This window comes from Cupressus sempervirens, chromosome 6 (assembly GCF_028749045.1).
Source record: "Cupressus sempervirens isolate cs-2001-9-10 chromosome 6, ASM2874904v1, whole genome shotgun sequence".
NCBI classification, from domain to species: Eukaryota; Viridiplantae; Streptophyta; class Pinopsida; order Cupressales; family Cupressaceae; genus Cupressus; species Cupressus sempervirens.
Window position 1 is genome coordinate 632,648,744 of NC_143123.1, and position 25,483 is coordinate 632,674,226.

The following is a 25,483-nucleotide window of genomic DNA, read 5'->3' on the forward strand; positions in this document are numbered from 1 at the left end:
TCACTTCGAGCAAGCCTATCCAGGTGTACACACAGTCGACTCCATATGTGGCTGCACGTATATACTCTTGTATTAGTAATGAATTGAACCCTTTTTTGTGTTTTCTGGCTTTGAATGTACTTGTCTCTCCTGCTCTCATTGACGTGAGGTACGACTTCCGGCTTTGGTTTAGAAATGCCATTCCCGACCCAAATTATTCACCAGGCATATGAACTAACATTCTAATGGATCCTTTTCGATTGAGTCTACGGTGGCTTCTCTTCATGACTTTGGTATATCATCGTTGCCGGTTATCTTCAAACATTTGGAGATTCCTTTTCATTATTGCCCCTCTGTATGTCTTACGCATTCATAATCCTAGATGGCATGTGTTACTCCTTCCTACAGCACATACGACTTTGGACATTGTTATTCACCTATTTTGGAACTTTAATGCTGCTACATAATGATGAAATACTGTTATTATATCACAAGTCTCTTTGCTGTATAACATCAACATTGCTATTGAGATTAATACTGCTGTGAATGTGTCTTTTGTTTATGGGTTATTTGTGTGATTACTGTATGTATCTTTTATCACTTTTCAAACAGTGATATCTCTGCTGCAATTACTTTTATGGTTCTGATTGCTGCACATATGATTTACCCCTGTAGATCTGGGAGTACTCATTCTGTCGGCACACTTTGAATACTTTCATATAAATTTAAACTGCTATTGGCCTGAAGAGCTATGGATTTTCAGAATAGTCTTTCATAGAAATGAGGACAGTTTTGGTGAAGTTTATTTCTGATTCAATATTTATTAGATGACTTTAAAATTGCATGCATCTAGATATATGATATTTATAGGGACCTTCAAAATTTTGAAGGAAATATTGATTGAGATAGTTTGTTTTTACATATTGAAACATTTCTGGAGCTGAATAGGCCAGGGATGCATTAACTTCTATGTTGTAAGTTGTTCAATCTTGTAGGGTTCAGTTACATCTTTCACAAGTGGAATCCAATCTGAAGATAATGCTGGGTGATTTAAATATATTAACCATATGGTATAGTCAATATTTGCTGTAAATAACACTGAGATTTGTTATCTTCTGCAGTTGTAGACGTATTTGATTTCTTCAGTACTTTTGTGCATTGATTTCATGATCTAAATCAATAAACTCTCTTTGATGTGTTTTTCAATCCCTGATCGATATTGACATAAATGACAATATTTTTCAAGTCTCCAACATTATGTTTCAAATGAAGGCAAAATTTTCGGGGTCCATCACCCATAAAAACATAAACCCGAGGAATGAAGAAATACTTAGTTAAATTTCATATTTTGATGCTGGATAAGTACGGGTAAGGGGGTAAAGTTATGAATGTGGTAAGCCATTGGACAGAAGTAAATTACCTTACCAAGAGGCGTCAAATGTAAAAACAAGCAAACATGTACATACATATATTAGAAGCCAAGCAGCCTGGCACTTCGTCAAACAACTTTGGTTTGTTGTAGCTACAAAATAAGGCGAAGCCATCAGTATGATTCTGCCAATGTGTGATAGGTTATTTATGTTCGGAAGTTTCTAGTTTTGCTGGTTGCAATTTGTTTCTCGTATGTGCATTAGGAGAGTTCTCTACATTGTTCTTGTTTTATTAAGTCTTCTTGTAAGATTGTTGTCTCAAAGTGTATTGCTCTGACTCTGTATGTTGATGTTTGTCTGACAATGATGCTTGACATAAGACACTTACATATTTTGCTTCATCTAAAACATGTAGTTTTGTTTTAGTTTTGTTTTAGTGTAGTCACATATCCTGTTCTTAAATTATTTATTTATTGCTTGTTTGTTTTTATAAGCATTTTAATTCTTGATTTCTGTACAGGCATTGTTCAAGGCCAGGTTTGAGCAAGCCCTAGAATCTCAGAAGATAAATATTAAAAAAATAGAACAAGAGCTTAGACGGAGGGGTGTGAATCCTGAGGATCCTGTTGCTATGGCGAGCGTTGAAAAGGTTGCATCAACTTTCTTCCGAGCAATTGATGAGAAGCAAGGTACTCCATATATGTTCCGTGGAGATAAAAAACAATCAGATGAGATTGAACTGCAGGATACACAACCTCCTGCTGAAGACAGTGACCAAGAAGAGCTGGATAGGTTTATTGCTGAGATAGAGGACGCAGCAGATGAAGAGTTTGCTGCTGAAGAGGCTGCTGAAAAGAGAGAAAGGGATCAAATCAGATACTGGAGTAGGCCAGTTGGCAGTGACAACATACCTGAAGAGAACATGGACAGCGACATGGATAGTGAAGAGGATGTTGGAAGCAATAGAGGCTGGAGGAATACAGAGGATAGGAATAGACGAGGACAGATCGACAACTATGACAGAAGCAGAAGAGAAAACCAGGTTATGTTAGATGGATCAAGAAAAATTAAGGACGTGGTTGGGGATTGGAACAGTGATGACGAGGGCACGGAAGATGGCATGACAAGTAGTGAGAATGAAGAGTCGGATATTGAAGCTAAAGTTACTGATAAAATCAGAGGGCATAGGAGTGAAATTGTTTTTGGTTTTGATGGTGACAAGGAAAGAGAAAATGCAAACAGCAGAATGAAGGAGAGAGTGAGAAATGTTCAGAGCAATGTGATGAATAGAACTGTCAGTAATAGCAGAACCAGAGAACTTGAGAACATGGATGAGGATTGGATGGATAAAGATTGGGATAGTGATGATGAGGTTGTAAACAAAGGAAGAAAAGAACATAAAAGAAGTGACGATAGGTATACTACAGACAATTTAATTGACAAAAGCAGAGGACATAAAAGTGATATGTATGATCATTGGAGTATTGATGAAGATGACAAGACTGACTCTGATGGAGAGGATGTTAACCGAGGCAGAAACCAAGCGATAGGTGGGGCAAATGATAGGGACAACAAAGACAAAGTTGTGGAAATCAGTAAGAGAGAAAAAACTTGATTAGAATTGGGACAGCGATTAATTCACAGTTAACCAAACAACTGTCACCTTCCTGTGATCCACAAGCTACAGTATTGCAAATCAGCAAGAATTTTAATCAACTACCATTCAGCGTATTTCTTTTTGCATTCTATTTCTTCCTGTGCACATGATTGCTTCAGGAGATTAAGGTGAATGGTTTCTCGTATTTAATCTCTGGGTGCATGTATTTTAGTACTCGACATTTTGTCTTTTGATTTTGTAGTTTGTACTTGAGACTTAGATATTAACATACTTGTCATTTGAACTTTGAAACATTGAACGTTGAACATTGTGATCATGTCATGGTTGTTGCTATTTGATGTAATTAAGTTTATGATGCCACTGAATGATTGATGAGATAATGATACTCATACTTTGATGCCATTTGAATCTTCAATCTTTGATTATTTTAATTTTAGTTATTTAATAGAAGTTAGATCTCTTTCATTGTTCATTGTTCAATGTTCAATGCAATGTAAAACTAAACTAGCAATAGCGGTTTTGACAGGCTTGGCTCTTGAAGGCCGTGTGAGGGAATGGGGGAAGAACAAAGCAATAATAGAGTAGAACCAGAGTCAATACAAGGACGAGTCTGATAAATCAGTTACTGAAAATGTTAACTATTTAAATCAGAGGTTGAGGTTGACATGGTTTAAATCACAAACTTCATTTTGATAGATACTTTGTTGTACTTTTTGTGGAAGTTACTGCAAATTTCAAATTAATTTAAGAAAAGATTTCCTTCGTAGAAAGTAAACCACTCTAAGAGAAGTCTTTTATTAGCAGAAATGAAATATTTCTGATGTAAAATCCCATTTAACCAAGACAATCAAATAGACGACGCTGCTACACCTGAATCTGTGTTTGCTGAGTGACATGGATTAATCAAATTGGAGAAAAACACACTACATATGTTCTCTGAAATATGAATGGTTTTGTTGTTTTATTTATATCCAGAACGTTACATTTGAATAGTTTTGCCTGGGCTAGAGCCTGCTGCACCAGGAACGCAACTTAAGCCTAAGTACAGGAAGAACATGGGTCGGAGGATAGCTGAAGCTCTTCTTCCTGAGCAACATAATTCCCACTGCGGAACCAGAAGAATCCTACACTCAAGCCCAACACAATCACTAAAACCACTCCTCCATTGTACGACATGGCTGCCAACATCAACAAATACCCCAACAACGCATTCACAGCAAACAGCATAGTTTCCCCTGCTTTGAGTATATAAGCTCTCTTCTTAAATTGGCCTGGGAGAAGCATTGCTTGACCTTCCATAAAGTTCTCCGTCTGCTTCAACAATTGACTTGTTCTGAGGTGAGCTCTTAAGCTTACAACATACTCATGAAATAGGCTTATTGCAAACAAGACCAACAAAGAGGCCCAGTACTGCAAGACGGAATGTGTCTTCCACTCATCGAAAAGAAGAGTCACCCGCCATCCCCAGTAAAATGTCATATGCATCATTTTGGATCAAATGTGTAATATGCCCAATGAATTGTAACCAGAGGGCAGGCCAATACGCAATCTGGTTTTTCCGTTTCATGAGGAAATCCTTCTCTGAACCTGAATTTAAACAAGCAATTAGATGTACTACAATTACATCCTTGTAGCGCATTAGTACTACCAACTAACAAATACATTTTTTAATTTTCTAAAAAATTGAGTTCGTACTTCGGTTGATCGCACCAACAATTTGTACTATTAGCTTGAGATAACCGTCACGGACTCATTCAAATAGTTTCATACAATTCCGCAGAACCTTCAAAAATACGACGCTCAGAAATTGCAACTGCTCTAGGAAATTCTACAAGCAAGCACTAGCTATTGTTTGATCCCGTGATTTTTCAACAAAGATTATGTTATAGTTTATTTAGAAATTTTGGGTATAGTACAAGTTTGTACTCAACATTAGTACATGGGAGTTATATCCTAAGAGCCTTTAGAGCATGTGCTAACCATCGGAAAATGTTAATTAAAAGTAAGAATCTTATATATATATATTTGTTTATATACTAAAATATAGTTATACTATATTTTGTAGTATAGGATCGTGTCACTCTTGAACAAAATATTTTTAATTTAAAAAATGAAGTTATATAATAAATTAAAAAGGTAATATACAATTTTGAGTAAGTGTAAAACTCTTATAAATAAATATGATTAGCTATTTAATATTTGTTCAAGGAGAGAACAATTAACAATGGAAGAGATTGAGGGCTTGGTTGGGGTTCTATAACTCAACTTGGCCAAACCTTTGATTGCACACGAGCAAGGACCCCAAGTGGGTATTTATTGCATTCTTCATCGGCTACTAGTGGGTGTAGGTTAGTATTTCTATGACAAATGACTCCCTTGGGGAGTTGCATCCAGATGTCAAAACCTTAAAACAAGCCTTATCACCAAAGAGGAGAATTCTAGTCGACTCCGAAGGAGCAAGGTAAGTACCACCTCTTACCAATCTTGATATCAAACCAAATTTTCATATGTTGCATGACATTTGAGGGAAAAAAAGGCTTAAAGACGTTTTTTCTTGCAACCCTTGACTAGACCAAGGTTCCCTTGTGTGTATACATGAAGACCAAGGTTCCCTTGTGTGTATACATGAACTCATGGCGCTAAAATATATGATGTAAAAAACTAGGGTTTGTATACTCATTTTTTCTTATGGTTCAAAAAGGTTCATTTATCTTTTTCTTTTGAAATTCTTGTCACCAGAACTAAGTTATCAAGAAATAATAATAGAATGTGGTTAATTGATGCATTTGATCCCTTGTCTCTTGGTACAAATTCCAATGAAGTTCTAACACTTTCATGCCCTACGTTGATTACTTTTCATAACGTCTCTCCACATCTTTTCAATTTATACCAAAGGTTCTTGAAAATGTTGGCTCGGTCCTCAGAATGGATGACTCCCCTTGCCTTCTTCCTCATTTGGATCCTAGATATTGATTTCTTTGTTTCTTGGGTAGGATATCCACAAGAACTCATTTTTGATTTAGATGATGAAGATGTTTCATGACCCATTCAGTTTTTGAGAGGTATAAAAGCATGTTTTCTCTGTAAACGAGAAGGGCACTTGAGAAGAAATTGGCTTCTCCCAAGGAAGAATAGATCTTCTAAGGCTCCCCTTGACCCTAACCCTACCTTGGCTCATAAGGAGACTTTGGCTTCCCTTTTGTTTGCCTCTATTATTTTATGATGCTCCTTGTGGTGAAGCTTCTTTTCCTTTGACCCTCTCCATCGTCTTCCCCCCTCCCCAAATGTCTTTACTCTTGTGGAGGTTGACCCTTTCATTGACACCCCTTCCTCTCCATACACTTGATGAAGTACGGCTCTGATACCACTGATGAAGTACGCTCTGATACCACTAATGTAGGTACGCTCTGATACCACTAACAAAGGGCCACACCACCCTTACCAACTCATGACAAAGAATGCAACAAGATCTCTCAAGATCCAATCCAAACCCAAGCTAGCCTAGATCCACACTCTGGTAGAAACCTTCAAGATCTCAACTGGTGCTCGCAAGCCGCCAAGCAACCTCCTTGTTTCTAAACCGCAGTCACTAGCTCTTCTCACAAACCTAATCCAAGTTCCAAGTGTAAACTGCCTCACATTCGACGCTCTGTCTACACACTCACAACTCCATCACAATCTTGCTGTAAATTGCCTCACATTCGGCGCTCTGTCCATAGACTCAAGAAAACTCACTCTTCACTTCCTCTCTCTCTTTCACACCTTGAAGACTTCACACCTTCCGGCTTTTCCTTCCAAAGCTTTACCTTCCACAACTTCTACTTCTCGAGCTTCTCCTTCTCGAGCTTTCACCTTCTTCTCGAGCTTTTCCTTGAGCTTCTATTCCTCAAGCTTCCCCTTGAGCTTCCACTTCTCAAGCTACTCCTTGAGCTTGATTAGAAATGCTCATATGCCTTGCTTAAATAGGCACTTACCACCCCATGCATGACTTATCCACAAGCTTCTAGAATTCCTCCACAACCTTCTACAACTTCCACAACCTTCTAGAATTACAACTAAGCACCACCATGTGGCCCAATTAGAAAATTACATTTCCTTTATGGATCACAACAAATATTAAATGCAAGATTTAAGAAACTTTCTACAAGCTTCTAAGATGCCACCTACACACCTTGATTAATGGAATGACAACTAATTTCTCATTTAAAAAATTTTATGCCACCTATGCACCTCGAAAATAGAAATTCCTCCTTTTTTCTTTTTCTCCTTTTTCCCTTTTTATTTATTTATTATTTCTCCTCTAATTTTTGTCACTTTCTCTCTCCTCCAGATTTTTTTTTTTTTTTTTTCAATAATTTTTCCATGCAAGATGCTCCTGCATCAGACTCCCCCGGTAGATAGAAAAGTGTGTCCCACACTTTGACACCAAAAAAGAAAGATCTACCACCATCTTCATCTTTACCAAAGGTTTCCACCTCAACAGGGACAAGAAAACCACCATGCAAATCTTCCACATATGCATTACTCTATCAATCACCAGAATCTCAACCATCCAATGAACATACTCACTCCCACAAACAAACTGAACATAATGCTTCAACAGAAAACCCTCATCCACATCAGCAACTAGTGAATTCATACCCGTAGCAACAAACCCCACATCAACAGCCACATGTAGATCTCCATCAACACATGCCAAACTCTCAACACCAACAACCTCATTGCTCACAACAAGATGCTCTACAATACATAACTCACCTCCAACAACTAGATCATCCATGACCAAGTGCTCTGCAACATTCAAGTCACCACCAACATCAACTAGATCATCCATGACCAAATGCTCCACAGTCTACATGTCAGACTCAACCAACTGATCATGAAAACTAATCTCCATCCCAACATCAACAACATTAGGAATATCTTCAGCAACAACCTCTAGTTGCTCTGCAGGTTCTGCATCAGACTCCACAAACTGATCAACAAAACCAACCTCTTCCACCTCAACCTTGCGATGCCATCTTCTCTCACGAACCTCCTTAACTTGATCAGCCAATCTATCATCCAACCGAGAAAACATCTTAGAAAAATTTCTCTCCACTATATTATGAATTTTCGCAATCATCTTAGGGTCCAATCCTCTTGGAGCCATCTCCCAAGATCTTCGTAAACCCTCTGCAACAAATCCTTCCCACGCTCCTTGTGACAACCTTGAATTGTTTGCAAGTCAGATCGCAACCTGCCACCTCGCACGAACAATTAGGAACCACATCACAAGTCTAGGACAACAGATTTGCAATCCACAAGCTCTCTACGATCATGCCTCAACAAGATCAAACTTTCATCTCCGCATCAATCGATCAATTTGCATGTCCTCCCAAGGTCCTGGTGCAAATCGCCTCAGCTTCGGTGATCTTTTTACACGCTCAGGAACTCCTGCTCTAATAAACTTCACCCAACCAAGGTCCTGGTACAAATTGCCTCACACTTCGGCGATCTGCTTGTACACTCAGGATCTCCTGCTCTGATACCACTGATGAAGTACGACTCTGATACCACTGATGAAGTACACTCTGATACCACTAATGTAGGTATGCTCTGATACCACTGACGAAGGTATGCTCTGATACCACTGACAAAGGGCCACACCACCCTTACCAACTCATGACAAAAAATGCAACAAGATCTCTCAAGATCCAATCCAAACCCAAGCTAGCCCAGATCCACACTTTGGTAGAAACCTTCGAGATCTCAACTTGTGCTCGCAAGCCACCAAACAACCTCCTTGTTTCTAAACCGCAGTCACTAGCTCTTCTCACAAACCTAATCCAAGATCCAAGTGTAAACTACCTCACATTCGACGCTCTGTCTACACACTCACAACTCCATCACAATCCTGCTGTAAACTGCCTCACATTCGGCGATCTGTCCATAGACTCAGGAAAACTCACTCTTCACTTCCTCTTTCTCTTTCACACCTTGAAGACTTCACACCTTCCGGCTTTTCCTTCCAAAGCTTTACCTTCCACAGCTTCTACTTCTTGAGCTTTCACCTTCTTCTCGAGCTTCTCCTTGAGCTTCTACTCCTCAAGCTTCCCCTTGAGCTTCCACTTCTCAAGCTACTCCTTGAGCTTCCACTTCTCAAGCTACTCCTTGAGCTTGATTAGAAATGCTCATATGCCTTGTTTAAATAGACACTTACCACCCCATGCATGACTTATCCACAAGCTTCTAGAATTCCTCCACAAGCTTCTACAACTTCCACAACCTTCTAGAATTACAACTAAGCACCACCATGTGGCCCAATTAGAAAATTACATTTCCTTTATGGATCACAACAAATATTAAATGCAAGATTTAAGAAACTTTCCACAAGCTTCTAAGATGCCACCTACACACCTTGATTAATGGAATGACAACTAATTTCTCATTTTTTTAATTTTATGCCACCTATGCACCTCGAAAATAGAAATTCCTCATTTTTTCTTTTTCTCCTTTTTCCCTTTTTATTTATTTATTATTTCTCCTCTAATTTTCGTCACTTTCTCTCTCCTCCAGATTTTTTTTTTCCCAATAATTTTTCCATGCAAGATGCTCTTGCATCAACACTGTTTCCTTCTTTTGAACCCCACTCCTTGCCTTTGTTGGTGCTTCCCCTTTGCCCTCTTCCCTTCATCTCTTATAGTACCCAAATCCTTGAGTGCCTAACAACTTACTCTTGAAAAACTGAGAAATTTTGAAAGAGTCAGAAAGAGAATGGATAAGTTGATCTATGGTGAGAAACATTTTGATGATTAGGTAGATGAGAATAAGCCCACCAATGTGGAAGTTCAACCAACTTCCACCCTAGAGATTATTGTGGATGGTGCCAATATGCACCTTGTCAACCCAATTGCCCTACCTAATGGAATGTCTGATTAGGGACCAAACAAAATGGATCTTGGAAGAGACCCCTTTCCTATTGACCCCAAGATCCTACTATTTTATCTTATTCGAGATGCTAGACCTCCCCCCCCTCCACCCCTCAAGTTGGTCATTAGTGCTGACTGTGACATCTTTGACCCCGTCCACAACTTCAATAAGGTCAACTCTCTCAAATCTATTGGTAGTGAAAGGGAAATATGCGAGGTTGTCAATTTATTTGATAATTGTCGACAACGAGCCATTGTTCCATTTCAAAGTCCAAGAGTTGGTGATCTTGTGGAAGAAGCTATGACAACAATTGGGAACAAGAAATCTAAAACAAGGAAGAATAAGAAAGAGATTAAAAAAGTTAAAAAGGCTAAACACATCTCCCCTCCCCCCAGCCTCTAGAGTTGAATACAACTTTGATTTAAAGAAAATGAGAGAGAGACCCTTAGGACCACTAACAAAAAAAGGTGAAACAATGAGATTCTATGGGGAGATACCCAAATGCTTCAAGGTATTCAAGGTTTCTATATATACCTCCCCCTAATATTCAATTATGGAGTTAAATTGTGTTTCATGGAATGTTAGAGGATTAGAAACCCTAGATAGGAAATATGTGGTTGAAATACTCTTAAAAGTGAAGAAAGCATTGGCATTTTAATGCTTTTAGAAAGATATTGTTTCTCTAGATATTAACCTAAGGTGCATTTCAAAAAAAATGCTAAACTCTTCGCTACCAAAGATTCGAAGGGCAAGGATGGATCTTCCATTCTTGTTTGCAAGAGAATAGAAAAATATATAGATAGATGAGGATGCTCCCCATGCAATAGTGTTGTTTGGATCATCCTTAAATATAAGGACTAGGAGTGTGGTATCACGTCTTTTTATGCTCCTAATGATCATGAAGAACACATTAGATTATGGAAATAGTTAATCTAATCAGATAATATCTCACGGATTCTAGCAAAGGACTCTAGTATGATTGAAATGCATAGGACAAAGTAGGATAGTCAAAGTATGAATAGAAACCTAATGAAAAGTTCTATTGGTATAGATTTTTGAGTAAATTCAAGCTCTTTGGCCCCTTGGTTGGAAAGGAAGAAGACGAGAACATATGGAGTACTTGGTGCAACTTCAGTAGGGGAGTAAGAGAATTTATTGCAATCTTGATAGATTCTACCTACACAAAAGCTTAATAAAGATTTTCACAAACTCATTGGGGGACTATGTTAAGGTTACTCCTTATACTTTGTCTGATCATCACCCCATTCAAGCATCATTCCTTCTTTTTGGAGATACACATACAACTAAAAGCTCTAAAGAATACTTTGCTCTAAATAGTAATCTAATGGAGGATGCAAAAATTGTATTTGCATGCTACCTCATTAGGCAATATAATTTATAGAACCTAGAGTGGGTGAGTGCTATTGATAAGTGAAATCAATCTGTAAATAGTTGGAAAAACATTATTCCAAATTGTTAGTAAGAAAAAAGGCTTAAGATTTGAGAAGGTGGAACTACAACTTGAAGATAGATTAATCAAAGTTGAAGAGGCTTCATAGGATTAGCCTATTGCATTGAGACAAATGAGAATCTAAAGGTTGCTAAGGTTGGACTTAGAAGCATTCAGAATCTTAAGATTCAAAAAGAAAATAATTATTTGTTGAATTGCTTGCTTGGATCATGTTTACAAAGGCTTTAAATTTTTCTTTCACCTCTTGAAGAACAAAGATACCTAAGAAATGATTGATTCTATCTCTAGAGGGTAATAACAATCATTAATCCAAGGGATATATTGAAAATCTTTTCATATTTTTAGTATAAATTAATCACATTACAATATATGGCCACCAAAATGAAGAAGCTAGAAGTAAAATTGGTACTATCATCCCCAAAAAACTCACAAAAGAAGATGACATACTTTAAAGAAAACTAATATCTTTGGAAGGGATAAATAAAACCATTCATGCGACATAATGATAAGGCCCTTGGCTCCAATGGGCTCCCCATTGAATTCTATGAGAAAAAATGCTCATGGATTGGGAAGGACTTACTAAAGCTTCATGAGGAGGCTATGGGCAAAGAGTATCTTGGTAACAAGATCAATTTAGGGGCTATCAAACTTATTCCACAAGAAGGTGATAGATCCCTTGTCAAGAACTAGAGACCTATCACTTATTGAATGTTTCTTATAAGATCATGGAAAAAGTCTTAGCTTTTAGGCTAGAAAACATATGTCAAGCATCGTGATTGCATGATGTCATAGTAGGGAATGGAAATGCAATTCCCTCTCTTGAAAGAATGATAAGATCACTCCCAAGTTTACGAAGGCTATTTGTCAAGTGCCCGGGTAGTTAAAATGAAAATTGGTATGAATGTTCATGAGGTCTTTGCTGGTTCTTTAACTGTAGGCTTCAAAACATCATTTTTTAGTAGTTTTTGTATTTTCAATGAAATGTAGTTCTACCAATGGAAACTATTATATCTTTAATATGAATTACTATTTTAACCAATTTTCCAAAATATTACAAATGTGTAGGATAACAAGATTTTTTTGCTGAAATGTAAACCTAACAAACATAAACCATCATAATATAATCTTGTTAATTAAAACATCACATAGATGGATAAAACCCACGAAACATAAATTAGAATTACTCACAATTCATGCTTTGTAGATGCAAATAATTAATGAAAAAATTATGAACAAATGATTGGCCAAAAGTCACAAAATCATGAAGCCACTACGAATGTGCACATATATAAGACAAATTTATTTAAAAGTGCAAGATGAAAATATTCCCAATAATTCATCACAACATAAAAATGGCAATAATGATTAACACCAAACTAATTAATTACAAATATAAATCACAATAATGTACAACTATATCTCTAAAATTCATGAACACAAATCCACCAATTCGTTAATTTTGCATTGATAGCAATGAATCCACACTATGAATGAAACATCAATTGCATATAACTTTATTGTAAAAAAATATCAACCCTAATTACATTGTGCAATGGTGTTTATCTAGTGCTTCATCACAAAAAAAACAAAAAACTTGTAGCTAAGGTTTCAACTACAAATGGAATGGGGAAGAAAACTATTCTTCTATTTAGCAATGCAGAACTACTACTAAATTGATTGTCAACTAGTATGCATGAATTTATATCCATTTACATCATGATTACATGAAAAAAAAAAAATCAGTTGAAAAGTGAAAGAGAATATGGTGCAGTTTCATCATCCTTCAACTAGAGTTCAACTTTACTTTGGCATTTTCACCACGAATACTTCATTTTAATTCTCCTTTTGATTTGCAATTGATTGATATCCCCAAGGCATGCATAATAACACCAAAGCCACATGCAATGTTACCAAACATGCCTCCAACATGAAAATTCTTCATAACACGTCGCATCCCTGGAATTTTGGAGGTCGCAGTCAAGTTTGTAAAATGTAGGGTCAAAATTTGATGAAGTGCACAAAATGCAGTTCATGAATTTTGGAGGTAGCTTCATGTCCAAAAATTCCAACTTTGAAAAATGACTAAGTCTCAAAATATTGCTCAAATTTCTGGAGGTGAATCATGCCCAAAAACTAAGAGTCCAAAGAATGAGTAAGTGTACAAAATTGACTAAGTGTGATATTCCTACACTTAGTGTTTTGGTAGAGTTCTTGGGTGTGCCTAGCAAAATCTCTTTGTTGCTTCAAAGACTTCCTCATAGTTAGGAACTTCAAAGGGACAAAATTTTCCTTCTTGTTTCTTTCGAAACCTTGTTAAGTGTGCCTCAATATGTTCAATCTTATACTTACCTTTAATTATGTTCTCCATGTGACCCTCGTAAGTGAACATTTTGATAGTATGTCCTCCTTGGTGTTAATTGTGGCTAGTGTACATACAAATTGTTGCACTACTTGCTGGCAAGTGATCAGAACTAAGTGCATAAATGTTGCCATTGATGGCAACCAAGATAGGTGGTATGATCACTTGACATCAGACTCAGTTTTGAGAATGAAATTCACTTAAGTATTTTACAAGAAACAATGAAAGAATATATTATTTTTATCAGTGATCTTAGCAAATGAATATTATTGGCCAATATTCTAGATATAGATAATATAAGTACTGATTATGATATAAGTATGTTTGCTTGTGTTAAGGTAATAGTTGACATATGTTTTAGATGAAGAGTTAGCTGACTGGATACTATTACAAAATATAGGGAAAGTGTCAGTTATCGAGCAAATTAGCCTAAGGAATTGAATTGTCTTGTCAATTCAATTACTTGGCAATGTGGGGACAATATCCTAGATGTTAACCCTTAGTTAGCAATATCTAATATTAAATTTGGATAATGTGCCACACATTTTGTGAAGACAAGCATCCAGATAAGTATTTTGAAAGGATATAAAGTAAGGGTGATCTTTGTATGTGAGGTATGACTATGATGCTATGATGATGTTATGATACTTTATTGATGATCATATGCAAGATATTGTGTATGGTTAGAATCATATGCGATGTATTCAAATGACTAATAAGATATTGGGATATGACCACATACATTTTGGTATTGCATATCTATTACCTATTGTATTGATTGTAAATCATTATTGAGCAGTGAGCTCCTATTGGAAAAGGATTCCTAACAAGGTTGAGTCCTCTAACAAGGAAAAATGTACTAAATGTATGCAATGACTTCTAATATGGTCAAAATCCCTTACAAAAAATTTTCAGATTAGTACATAGTTATGGGTAACATCCCCACTGATATTTTCCCTTGGCCAGGGTTTCATTGAAAAAAAATCATGGTGTTATGAGATCTCATTGTTAAGTGGTTTACTTTTCAGTATTAATATTTATGGATGCACATGGTTAAGTTTTAAAATATATAGTTGGTGTAAAAGTGCTGCAATACTGATTCACCCCCTTCTTAGTATTGTCTATTTTGAACAGTTGATATTATAGCTTAGTACCTCATAAACTATTTTATAGCTTGCGGAGAATCTAATTTGAAGCAATACTTGAAGATATGGATAGAGCTAATTATGCAAAAGAAGATTAAAGATGAATCTCTAGGATGTATAAGAGTACATTAAGACACTCAAGGATTAGATTGATATTTCAAGGATGAAAAAAAAAGAGTTAGCTGAGATGATTAAGGAGCCTAATTAATTAAATGAATCAGATTTGGTTGCAAAACTAAAGAAGGAAAATCAGACACTCAAACATGAATATGAAGTTACATCACTTTAGTTGACAAAGAAGATTGAAGAAGGAAATACACAAGGAGAAACTTGAAGTAGATCTAAAAGGTAAAATAGATGAATGTAAAGATTTGAATACTCAACTTGGAAAGGTAAGATACAAACTTGAAGATTCAAAATCTAGGTATCAAGAATGTGAGAGATACACTAATATTGTTAAGGGTGACCTTGTTGAAACAAAGTTACATCTTGAGAAGTTATATCCAAGTACTGACAAACTTGATAAGAAACTAATGCAAAAAAATCCTAAAGGAGACATGATAGGTATTAGATACCTCAAAGGAGAATGTCCTAAGGAATAAGACAAAAAATATGCTAGATTCTAATCAGACAACAATTCATATTGAGGAACTTAAAGAACAAAATAAACAATTCTAAGGAAGATGTTATCCATGCAACACATACGGGCACTTGAAGAAAGATTGACATTACAAAGGTAATAAAAATGCTAAAATATTTATTGGATATTATTTCAATTGTTGACTTTATGGACTTAAATCACACGAATGCAGAAGCCCTAAACAAAAAACCAATGGGAGAACAACTGAAAGATCAAATGTGAATACAAGAAGACCTCTGGGAATCAACAATGTTATATCCAATGGTGTCATGTGTTAGAAGTGTAATAATTTTGGACAAATAACCAGAGATTGTAGATTGCAATTCAATCAGAATGGACCAAGGTACGGTAACTCTATTATTAGATGTTATAATTGCAATAATTTGAGACATACAACTAGATATTACAGATTTGTGGATATTTGAACAAAATAAGGACTCCCAACGATAGAAGAAGCAACTATAATTGAAGAAGAAATGACATAGTTAATCAAACTAGTTATGAGAACACAAAGAAAACATTTTTGAGGGAAAGCAATGTTGACAATGTGAAGGTATGAAAAGAAAAATAGTAGAATGTCGCAGATAAAAAAGGAGAAAAAATGTCAAGCACTGAACCCTCTTCATCAAACTAATTGGCTATCTTAGCCTTAGAGTGAGCACTTCATCCAAAAACTTTTAGACTCTAAATTTGAGGCGATAAGGTACACAAGCTTAACATGAGATATAATAGAGCGCGTTGTTCATGTATCTATATTTAGATGGTTATATGTTTATCCAAGTGATCATTGTGTACTTTGAGTATGTTCTGTCAAAGAAATCAATTTTCGTACTATGTGGCCTAACACATTAATGAAATAAGGGAATGTAAAGGTTTTCATGGGAAAATCCAATTTATTCCTCACCATTTGATCAAATAGAGTCTTTAGAGAGATTGAAGAAGGAGATAAAGCAACATGAGCAAAGATTTCAAGGTGATTTGTGCATATTGTACATCATTGTGAGAAAGGTATTTCACATGAACTACGAGCTTTGATTTTAACTATTTATCATATAATTTTGAGCTTATATAACATTGAAAAACCACATATTTATGATGTAAAGGAAAGATCTAGGTGTTGGTTTAAGAAACATCCATTCAAATCAATAGAAGATGATTGTGACGATATGTTATCACAAACTCTTGATAGAGTATTACATGTGGAAGACATTAGGGCTTATATACACTATAATTTTGAATCAATTGGAAACAATGAAATTTGAGAAGATCTAAGCAAGATATATATGCTAGAAATTTATTCAGCGCTCCCCTTAGGATTCGTGACAAGGGCTTAATTGCCTCAACACCACTCTAACAAAAAAATGATAATAAACTCTTAAAGATTAATTCAAACACCTAGAAACCCTAAAGATTTTGCATTACATGGATTATGAAATTTTTTATGAGCCTATGTGGATAAAGACATTGACAAATTCTTTTCGATTGGAGGTGACCCGATGATGATAACAAAAGAACTAGTTCACTTTGTAATATTATTAGATAATGCTCGCAATATACCTGTCACAACCAAAATGGTCTAGAAAGAAGTTAAGAAAAATAGTGGAACAAAGTGGGACATATGAGATATGACACTTTTTAATATAAGACAAACTAGTTTAAGGATAATTGCAAAGATCCTAGGATATTAGGTGCATTATAGTAGTAGGTATAATTCAGTTTCGTCAAGAGTTATACAAACAAAATACAAGATGGTAGTTGAAAATGAACACTTTGATGTTTGCGATATTATTAGGAAACAACTATTAGAGAATATGAGAAGGATAAAACATGATGTCACAATAATTTCGATTTGAATCGCTTCTACTTCACATGTTCTTTCTTATAATTCATAAATTTCCAAACATACATCTTCATGCTTGGACAAATGATGTACTGATAGCTATATTGGTCACACAACACTATCACATGCAATGTAGAGGGAACATAACAAGTGACCTATTTTTCTTTTTCAAGGGATTTTATAAGCAAATAAAACAAAGAGTTAGAATTCCAAAATAAGTTGATAAGTATGCAGAGATGATATACTTCATGGTTGAGACAAATTTCACATGCATGGAAGTAGTTGAACCAAGATAAATGTGGATACATGCACTGGGTTATGATGCCATTTATGAAATTTTTGGATGTTATGCTGAAGTTATGTTAGATTTACTTAAAGACACTAGCTCAGCAAGATGGAGCATATATAAAGATAAATTTAGCCAAGTAAGGAACTTTACAAAGGTTCTAGGAAGAGAAAGGTAGAAAAGTTTGTGGAAATGATTGCAGAAAAGGATGAATCGTCAAACAAAAATGGTCGACACTTAAGAAGGGAAATGATGTTAGTACCAAGGAACAAATTGGTAGTACAAGTGCATATTCTATAAAGGACAATGTTGCAGAAGGTATGTAAGCTCATGAGGTGCAAGATACACGTGTAGTTGAGATCATTGAGAATGAGGTTACACTACAACGTAGCCAATATACAGGAATGTCCATAATTACAACCCCTCTATATAAGGCTAAGAAATCAATTCAATCCATATCTACTAGAAGAACTAGAAAGAATACTAAAGCACAAGGACCTAGTCATAAGAAGGCTAAGATTGATAAGTCAAAGAATGCATATGAACCAAAGAAAATTGAGGGCCAAACCAACGGTAAAAAAGAGGTAGTAGAAAAAGATAAGAAATAGGTTGTAGAGGAAATTCAAGAAGATGAGAGGAAGAAATGAAAAATTGAATTGAAAAAAAACCACAAGAAGGATAAAGAGTGAACACATGTTTGATCAACTTGAAAAATATATTGCAAGTTATGGGGACATTGACCAAATTTTACTTGAGAGTTCTATTGTTAGATATATTTTGAACTTCAAAAGGAATTTGTTTGAGATCAAGGGTAGCATACCAAATATGATATATGAAAAGTTAGATGTTAGAAGAAACTTATCTTTGGAAGATGACACTTATCTTTAAAAGAAGACTAGAGGATCATAGAGAAAAATCTTTGTGACTTGTGCACACTATTTACTGAGATCACTTGAAGGATACATTGGGTAAAGTTAGATCCAAAATGAGAACTAAAATGAGAATTGTAAAGATAATGGTTGGACTATATGAAGAAATTTTAAAAGAGACAAAGAAGGCTATGCCCGAGGTCTTGAAAGAGATTGATTACCAAGGAACATCTACATCTACACATAAACCACTTGGAGTGAAAAACATTGAACAATAAGTGAATCCTCCTGATGAATTAAAGGATGTAAACCAATTCTTTAGAACAATTCAACAACTAGATTTATTTGTATGTAGTGTACCCATAACTCTTCATGCTTCATAAGAAGAAAAGGAACAAGAAAACAAAGTTTTAAGGATAATATTGTATCTAATACTGAGATTTATGATATCATGATGGAAGCTACAATTGAGGTTGCAATAATTAGCATTGAAGAAAAGAAAGACAAGGAGAATGAGAGGTGAAAGGAGGAAGACATAATTATTGAAGTAGAGGTAAGTAAAAATGATAAATGAAGTAAAACCTTCAATTATTGTAATTGAGAATGTTGATCAAGGTGAAAATCCATCTGTTAGATCATTAGACCATACCATATTTGATCTTAATGTTAAGAATAAAATCACACCTAGTGAAGAAGTGGTAGTAAATAATATAGAAAGCATAAATGAGACACCAACTTCATCAAGTATCCAAACTTAGTTAGAAAGTGACTTAAGTAGATTCCTTGCCAGTATAGACAAGAATAATACTTTGGAATGATATGATGAAGATGATCTAATGAAGACTTTATTAATTTATTTTTCCAAATCTAAGGAGAAATCAAATAAAATTTTAGAAAATTAATCTTATACTTGCCTTCAATTATGTTCTCCATGTGACCCGCATAAGTAAACATTTTGACAGTATGTCCCCTTGGTGTTAATTGTGACTAGTGTACATACAAATCGTTGCACTACTTGTTGGCAAGTGATCAAAACTAATGGCATAAATGTTTCCATTGATGGAAACCATGATAGCTGGTATGATCACTTGACATCAGATTTAGTTTTGAGAATGAAATTCACTTAAGTATTTTACAAGAAGCAATGAACAAATACATTATTTTTATCAGTGATCTTAGCAAATGAATATTATTGGTCAAAATTCTGGATATAGATAATATAAGGACTAATTACAATGTAAGTATGTTCACTCATGCTAAGGTAATAGTTGGCATAAGTTTCAGATGAAGAGTTAGCTGACTAGATACTATTACAAAATATAGGGAAAGTGTCAGTTATCGAGCAAATTGGCCAAAGGAATTGAATTGTCTTCTCAATTCAATTACTTGGAAATGTAGGGATGGCATCCTAGATGTTAAACCTTAGTTAGCAATATCTAATATTAAATTTTGGTTAATGTGCCACGCATTTTGTGAAGACAAGCATCCAAATAAGTATTTTGAAAGGATATAAAGTAAGGGCAATCTTTGTATGTGAGGTATGATTATGATGCTATGATGATGTTATGATACTTTATTGATGATCATATGCAAGATTTTTTTATGGTCAGAATCAGATGCGATGTATTCAAAGGACTAATAAGATATTGGGATCATATCACCACATACATTTTGGTATTGCATATCTAGTACCTATTGTATTGATTGTAAATCATTATTGAGTAGTGAGCTCCTATTGTAAAAGGATTCCTAACAAGGTTGAGACCTCTAACAAGGTTGAGTCCTCTAACAAGGAAAAATGTACTAAATGTATGCAATGACTTCTAATATGGTCAAAAATCCTTACATCAAATTTTTAGATAAGTACATAGTTATGGGTACCATCCCCATTGGGATTTTCCCTTGACCAGAGTTTCATTGAAAATAAATCATCGTGTTATGAGATCTCATTTTATGTGGTTTACTTTTCAGTATTGCTATTTACGAATGCACATGGTTAAGTTTTAAAATATATAGTTGGTGTAAAAGTGCTGCAATACTGATTCACCTCCTTCTTAGTATTGCCTATTTCTAACAGTTGATATTATAGCCTAGTTCCTTAGAAACTATTTTACAGCTTGCAAAGAATCCAATTTGAAGCATTACTTGAAGATATGGATAGAGCTAATCATGCAAAAGAAGATTAAAGATGAATCTCAAGGATGCACAAGAATACATTAAGACACTTAAGGATTAGATTGATATTTCAAGGATGAAAAGAAAATAGTTAGCTAAAATGATCAAGGAGCCTAAATAAGACAATGAATCAGATTTGGTTGCAAAATTGAAGAAGAAAAATTAGACAGTCAAACATGAATATGAAGTTACATCACTTTAGTTGAGAAAGAAGATTGAATAATGAAATATACATAAGGATAAACTTGAAGTAGATCTAAAAGGTACAATAGAAAAATCTAAAGATTTGAATACTCAGCTTGGAAAGGTAAGATATGAACTCGAGCATTCAAAAGTTGAGTATCAAGAATGTGAGAGATACACTAATTTGTAAAGGGTGATCTTGTTGAAACAAAGTTACATCTTGAGAAGTTATATTCAATTACTTACAAACTTGATGAGAAATTAATGCAACAAAATCCTAAAGGAGACATGATAGGTATTGGATATCTAAAAGGAGAATGTCCTAAGAAATAAGACAAAAAAGGTATCCTAGATTCTAATCAGACAATGATTCATAGTGAGAACCTAAAGAACAAAATAAATAGTTCTAGGGAAGATTTTATGCATGCAACACATACAAACACTTGAAGAAAGATTGACATTGCAAAGGTAATACAAATGCTAAACCATTTATTAGATATTATTTCAATTGTTGACTTTATGGACATAAATCACATGAATGAAAAAGCCCCAAACAAAAAACCAATGGGAGGACAATTGAAAGATAAAATGTGAATACAAGAAGACCTTTGGGATTCAACAATGTTATATCCAACAGTGTCATGTGTTACAAGTGTAACAATTTTGGACAAATAGCCAGAGATTATATTACAAGTGAATTGGAATGGACCAAGGTATGGTAACTCTATTGTTAGATGTTATAATTGCAATAATTTGAGACATACAACTAGATATTGTAGATTATGGATATTTGAACAACATAAGAACTAACAACGATAGAAGAAGCAACTAAAATTGAAGAAGAAATGACATAGTTAATCAAACTAGTTATGAGAACACAAAGAAAACATTTTTGAGGGAAAACAATGTTGATAATGCGAAGGTATGGAAAGAAAAATAATAGAATGTTGTAGATAACAAAGGAGAAACAATGTCAAGCATTGAACTCTCTTCATCAAACTAATTGGCTATCTTAGCCTTAGAGTGAGCACTTCATCTGCAAACTATCAGACTCTAAATTTGAGGTGATAAGGTACACAAGCTTAACATGAGCTATAATAGACCTTGTTGATCATGTATCTATATTCAGATGGTTATATGTTTATCCAAGCGATCATTGTGTACTTTGAGTATGTTCTATTAAAGAAATCACTTTTTGTGCCATGTGGCCTAACACATTAATGAAATAAGGGAATGTAAATGTTTTCATTGGAAAATCCAATTTATTCCTCACCATTTGATCAACTAGAGTCTTTAGAGAGCTCCAAGAAGGAGATAAAGGAATGTGAGCAAATATTTCAAGGTGATTTTTGCATACACTACATCATTGATAGAAAGGTTTTTTACATGAAATATGACCTTTGATTTTAACTATTTATTAGATGATTTTGAGCTTATAAAACATGAAAAAGCCACATATTTATGATGTAAAGGAAAGACCTAGGTATCAGTTTAATAAACATATTTATGATTGTGACGATATGTTATCACAAACTCCTGATAGAGTATTACATGTGGAAGACATTAGGGCTTATATACACTATAATTTTGAATCAATTGGAAATGATGAAATTTGAGAAGATCTAAGCAAGATACATATACTAGAAATTTATTCAATACTCCTCTGCGGATTCGTGACAAGGGATTAACTGCCTCTTGTGTGCTATAAGTTGAGTGGTTGTCTCAAGCATTGATAGATTGGTCTTTTGGTGCAACGAAAACTCCACACTAACAAGTAGTATCAGAGCTTGGTCATAGGTTCAAATCCTCAGACCTTTGGGTAATACTAAGGGGGATATTGTTAAATTTTTTTTCAACACTCCCCTTGGGATTCATGCCAAGGGCTTAACCACCTCCTATGTACTATAAGTTGAGTGATTGTATCGGGAAATGATAGATCGGTCCTTTGGTGCAATGAAAATCCCATCCTAATGATAGAATGATAAAAAAAATCTTAAAGATTAATTCAAACACCTACAAAACCTAAAGATTTTGTTGTACATGGATTATGAAAATTTTTATGAGCCTATGTGGATAAGGATAGTGATAAGTTCTTTTTGATTGGAGGTTACCCCATGATGATAATAAAAGAACTAATTCACTTAGTAACATTATTGGATAATGCTAGCATTATACCAGCCGTGACCAAAATGGTCAAGAAAGAAGTTAAGAAAAATAATGGAAAAAAGTGAGACATATGAGATATGACACTTTTTAATATAAGACAAACTAGTTTAAGGATAATTTCAAAGATCGTAGGATATCAGGTGCATTATTGTAGTAGGTATAATTCAGTTTCATCAAGAGTTATACATACAACATACATGATGGTAGGTGAAAATGAACACTTTGATGTATGTGACATTATTAGGAAACAACTATTAGAGAATCTGAGAAGGATAAAATATGATGACACAATAATTTTGATTTGAATTTCTTGTACTTCACACGTTCTTTCATATAATTCATAAATCTCCTAAAATGCATCCTCATGCTTGGACAAATGATGTACTAATAGCTATATTGATCACATAAAACTATCATATGCAATGTAAAGGGAACATAACAAGTGACCTATTTGTCTTATTCAAGGGATTTCAAAAGGAAATAAAACATAGAGTTAGAATTCCAAAACAAGTTGATGATAAGTATGCATAGATGATATACTTCATGGTAGAGACAAATTTGACATGTATGGAAGCAGTTGGACCAAGATAAGATAAGACAAATCTATTAATGTCCAATGAAAGACCAAAATAGGTCTATGTGACTAAGAACTTACAACCAAGAAAGCACAAATAGGAGGACACCAAATGGTGTCCACAAAAGAGCAAGAACACAAACAAGAAGTGAGCGAGAACCACCTCGACAAGGAGTAGGGATCTAAGCTCAAAGAAAGAAAGAAAGAGAGAGGAGAAGTGAAAGAAGGAAGAGTGGTAAAAGTAGTAAAAGTGTCACAACCTAGGAAATGTTTGTAGCCTTTAAGACCTACTTTGACCTTAACTCCCAACCGCCATGGAAAGTATCTCGAATCACAACCTTGAGATTTTTGATCACTGCCCATTTACCCTCTTGTCAGGTAGCCACAACCTAAGCCTGAGCCTCCTTCAGTTTTTAAACTTGTAATTTAGTGAGATCCTCATCAAGATAAATCTTGATGGGGAGAGAGAAGAGTTTTCTCTTTACCCTAAGAGCCCAAAGGTGGTTAGCAAGTGAAAGAAATTGGATAAAGAGGGTATTGTCATGCCCAATCTAGGCACAATCAAGTGAGATGTCAATGATATCCTGTTGGTCTTTAAGGAAGGAGTAGCTTGCTGCAAGAGGCTTGGGGCAAGGAAGAGGGAGACCACAAACACTAAAGTTTAGCTCACGAGCATGCCTAACCTTTTCATCTTCTATCTTAGTGTGGACTATCTTCTCTATGCTAGAGAGATCAATAGAAGGAGGAGAGGAAGAAATGGGGTTGCTACAAATAGATGCCCATGAGTTCAACTACTATTCTGTTTTGGTCTGTAGGGAGCATTATTTTTTTATTGAGTTCCTCTTGTTTCAACTTTAAATTGTGGATGTCCATCATTTGCATTGTGCACTGGATTGCTTCTTTAATTTTGAGGTTGGTAATGTCTGAAATAGCTATATTGAGCTTGTTTGGTAAGTCCAAGTTCTATTGTAGGCAGTAGTCAAGTTGCTCCTTCAAATCCATCTATATTCTTGTGAGAGAATTGTCAACATATTGTTTTAAATCATTAACTAACTTGCATAGGGATTATATAGTATCATGAAGAGTTTGATTCTTAGATTCAACCTCTTTCAACTAATTACAGAGCTTAAGAGAGAGCAGGGATGATGTAACATCAATGTCTTTCAGGGCTATATTATCAGTCTTAACTTTTGTCATGCGGTCAAGTAGCTACTAGAATGTGACTAGGTTGGGTTGGGGATTCATAATAGATGAACAAAGGTCTGACATTCTATCAAACATTTTGTAGGCAACCCATAGTCACAAATGTAAACCCTAGTTGGATGATGTTCAGTGTGGTTTAGACAATCTATCAAATAGTTCTCATGCAACTTACTACCTACACCCATTGTTGGAAACCTCATCCCTACAGAAGACACAAGTCATAAAAACACCTAAGAAAATACACAAGAGGAGAGAAACAAATGATCCAATTTCGGTCAGAGGCTAAGATTAGGTTTCCTTATTGCTGCTCATGGAATTATGGCATCATGGCTCTTGATATCTTTAGTAATGTTGTTAATCAATTCTTTCAAGTTTTGTAAATGTAGGTGTTAACAAACATAGTAACACAACATTCCATGGCCTTGCACATGATTGATAGCTCCAAAGGAGGTTGGATCCATGATAGGAATGATACAGGCATCTCATGGCATAGTAGGCACAAGAATGACACAAAATGAAATGTAAAGCACACATCATGACACAACACATGGGTCCTAGCACCAGAGCCGAGCAAGAGCAAGAACCAGTGGTGACTAGATAAATTTGGATACATGTACTGGGTTATGATACCATTGATGAAATGTTTGGATGTTATGCTAAAGTAATGTTAGATTTACCTAAAGATACTAGCTT

General features: G+C 35.1%; 1 protein-coding gene and 1 pseudogene across 1 annotated transcript in view; one reads left to right on the top strand and one right to left on the bottom strand.

The window, feature by feature from the left end:
* Window positions 1-3,742, top strand: part of LOC149553821 (RNA-binding CRS1 / YhbY (CRM) domain protein) — a 69,348-nt gene extending 65,606 nt beyond the window's left edge. Inside the window, exons 4-5 of the mRNA XM_089789178.1 lie at window positions 1,870-3,134; window positions 3,494-3,742. Coding sequence (XP_089645304.1) covers window positions 1,870-2,964 — 1,095 coding nt within the window. The 3' untranslated portion in view covers window positions 2,965-3,134; window positions 3,494-3,742. The remainder of the gene's footprint in view (window positions 1-1,869; window positions 3,135-3,493) is intronic.
* Window positions 3,743-3,897: 155 nt separating this feature from the next.
* LOC149553822 (copper transporter 5 pseudogene) lies at window positions 3,898-4,568 on the bottom strand (annotated as a pseudogene).
* Between the last annotated feature and the right edge of the window lie 20,915 nt (window positions 4,569-25,483).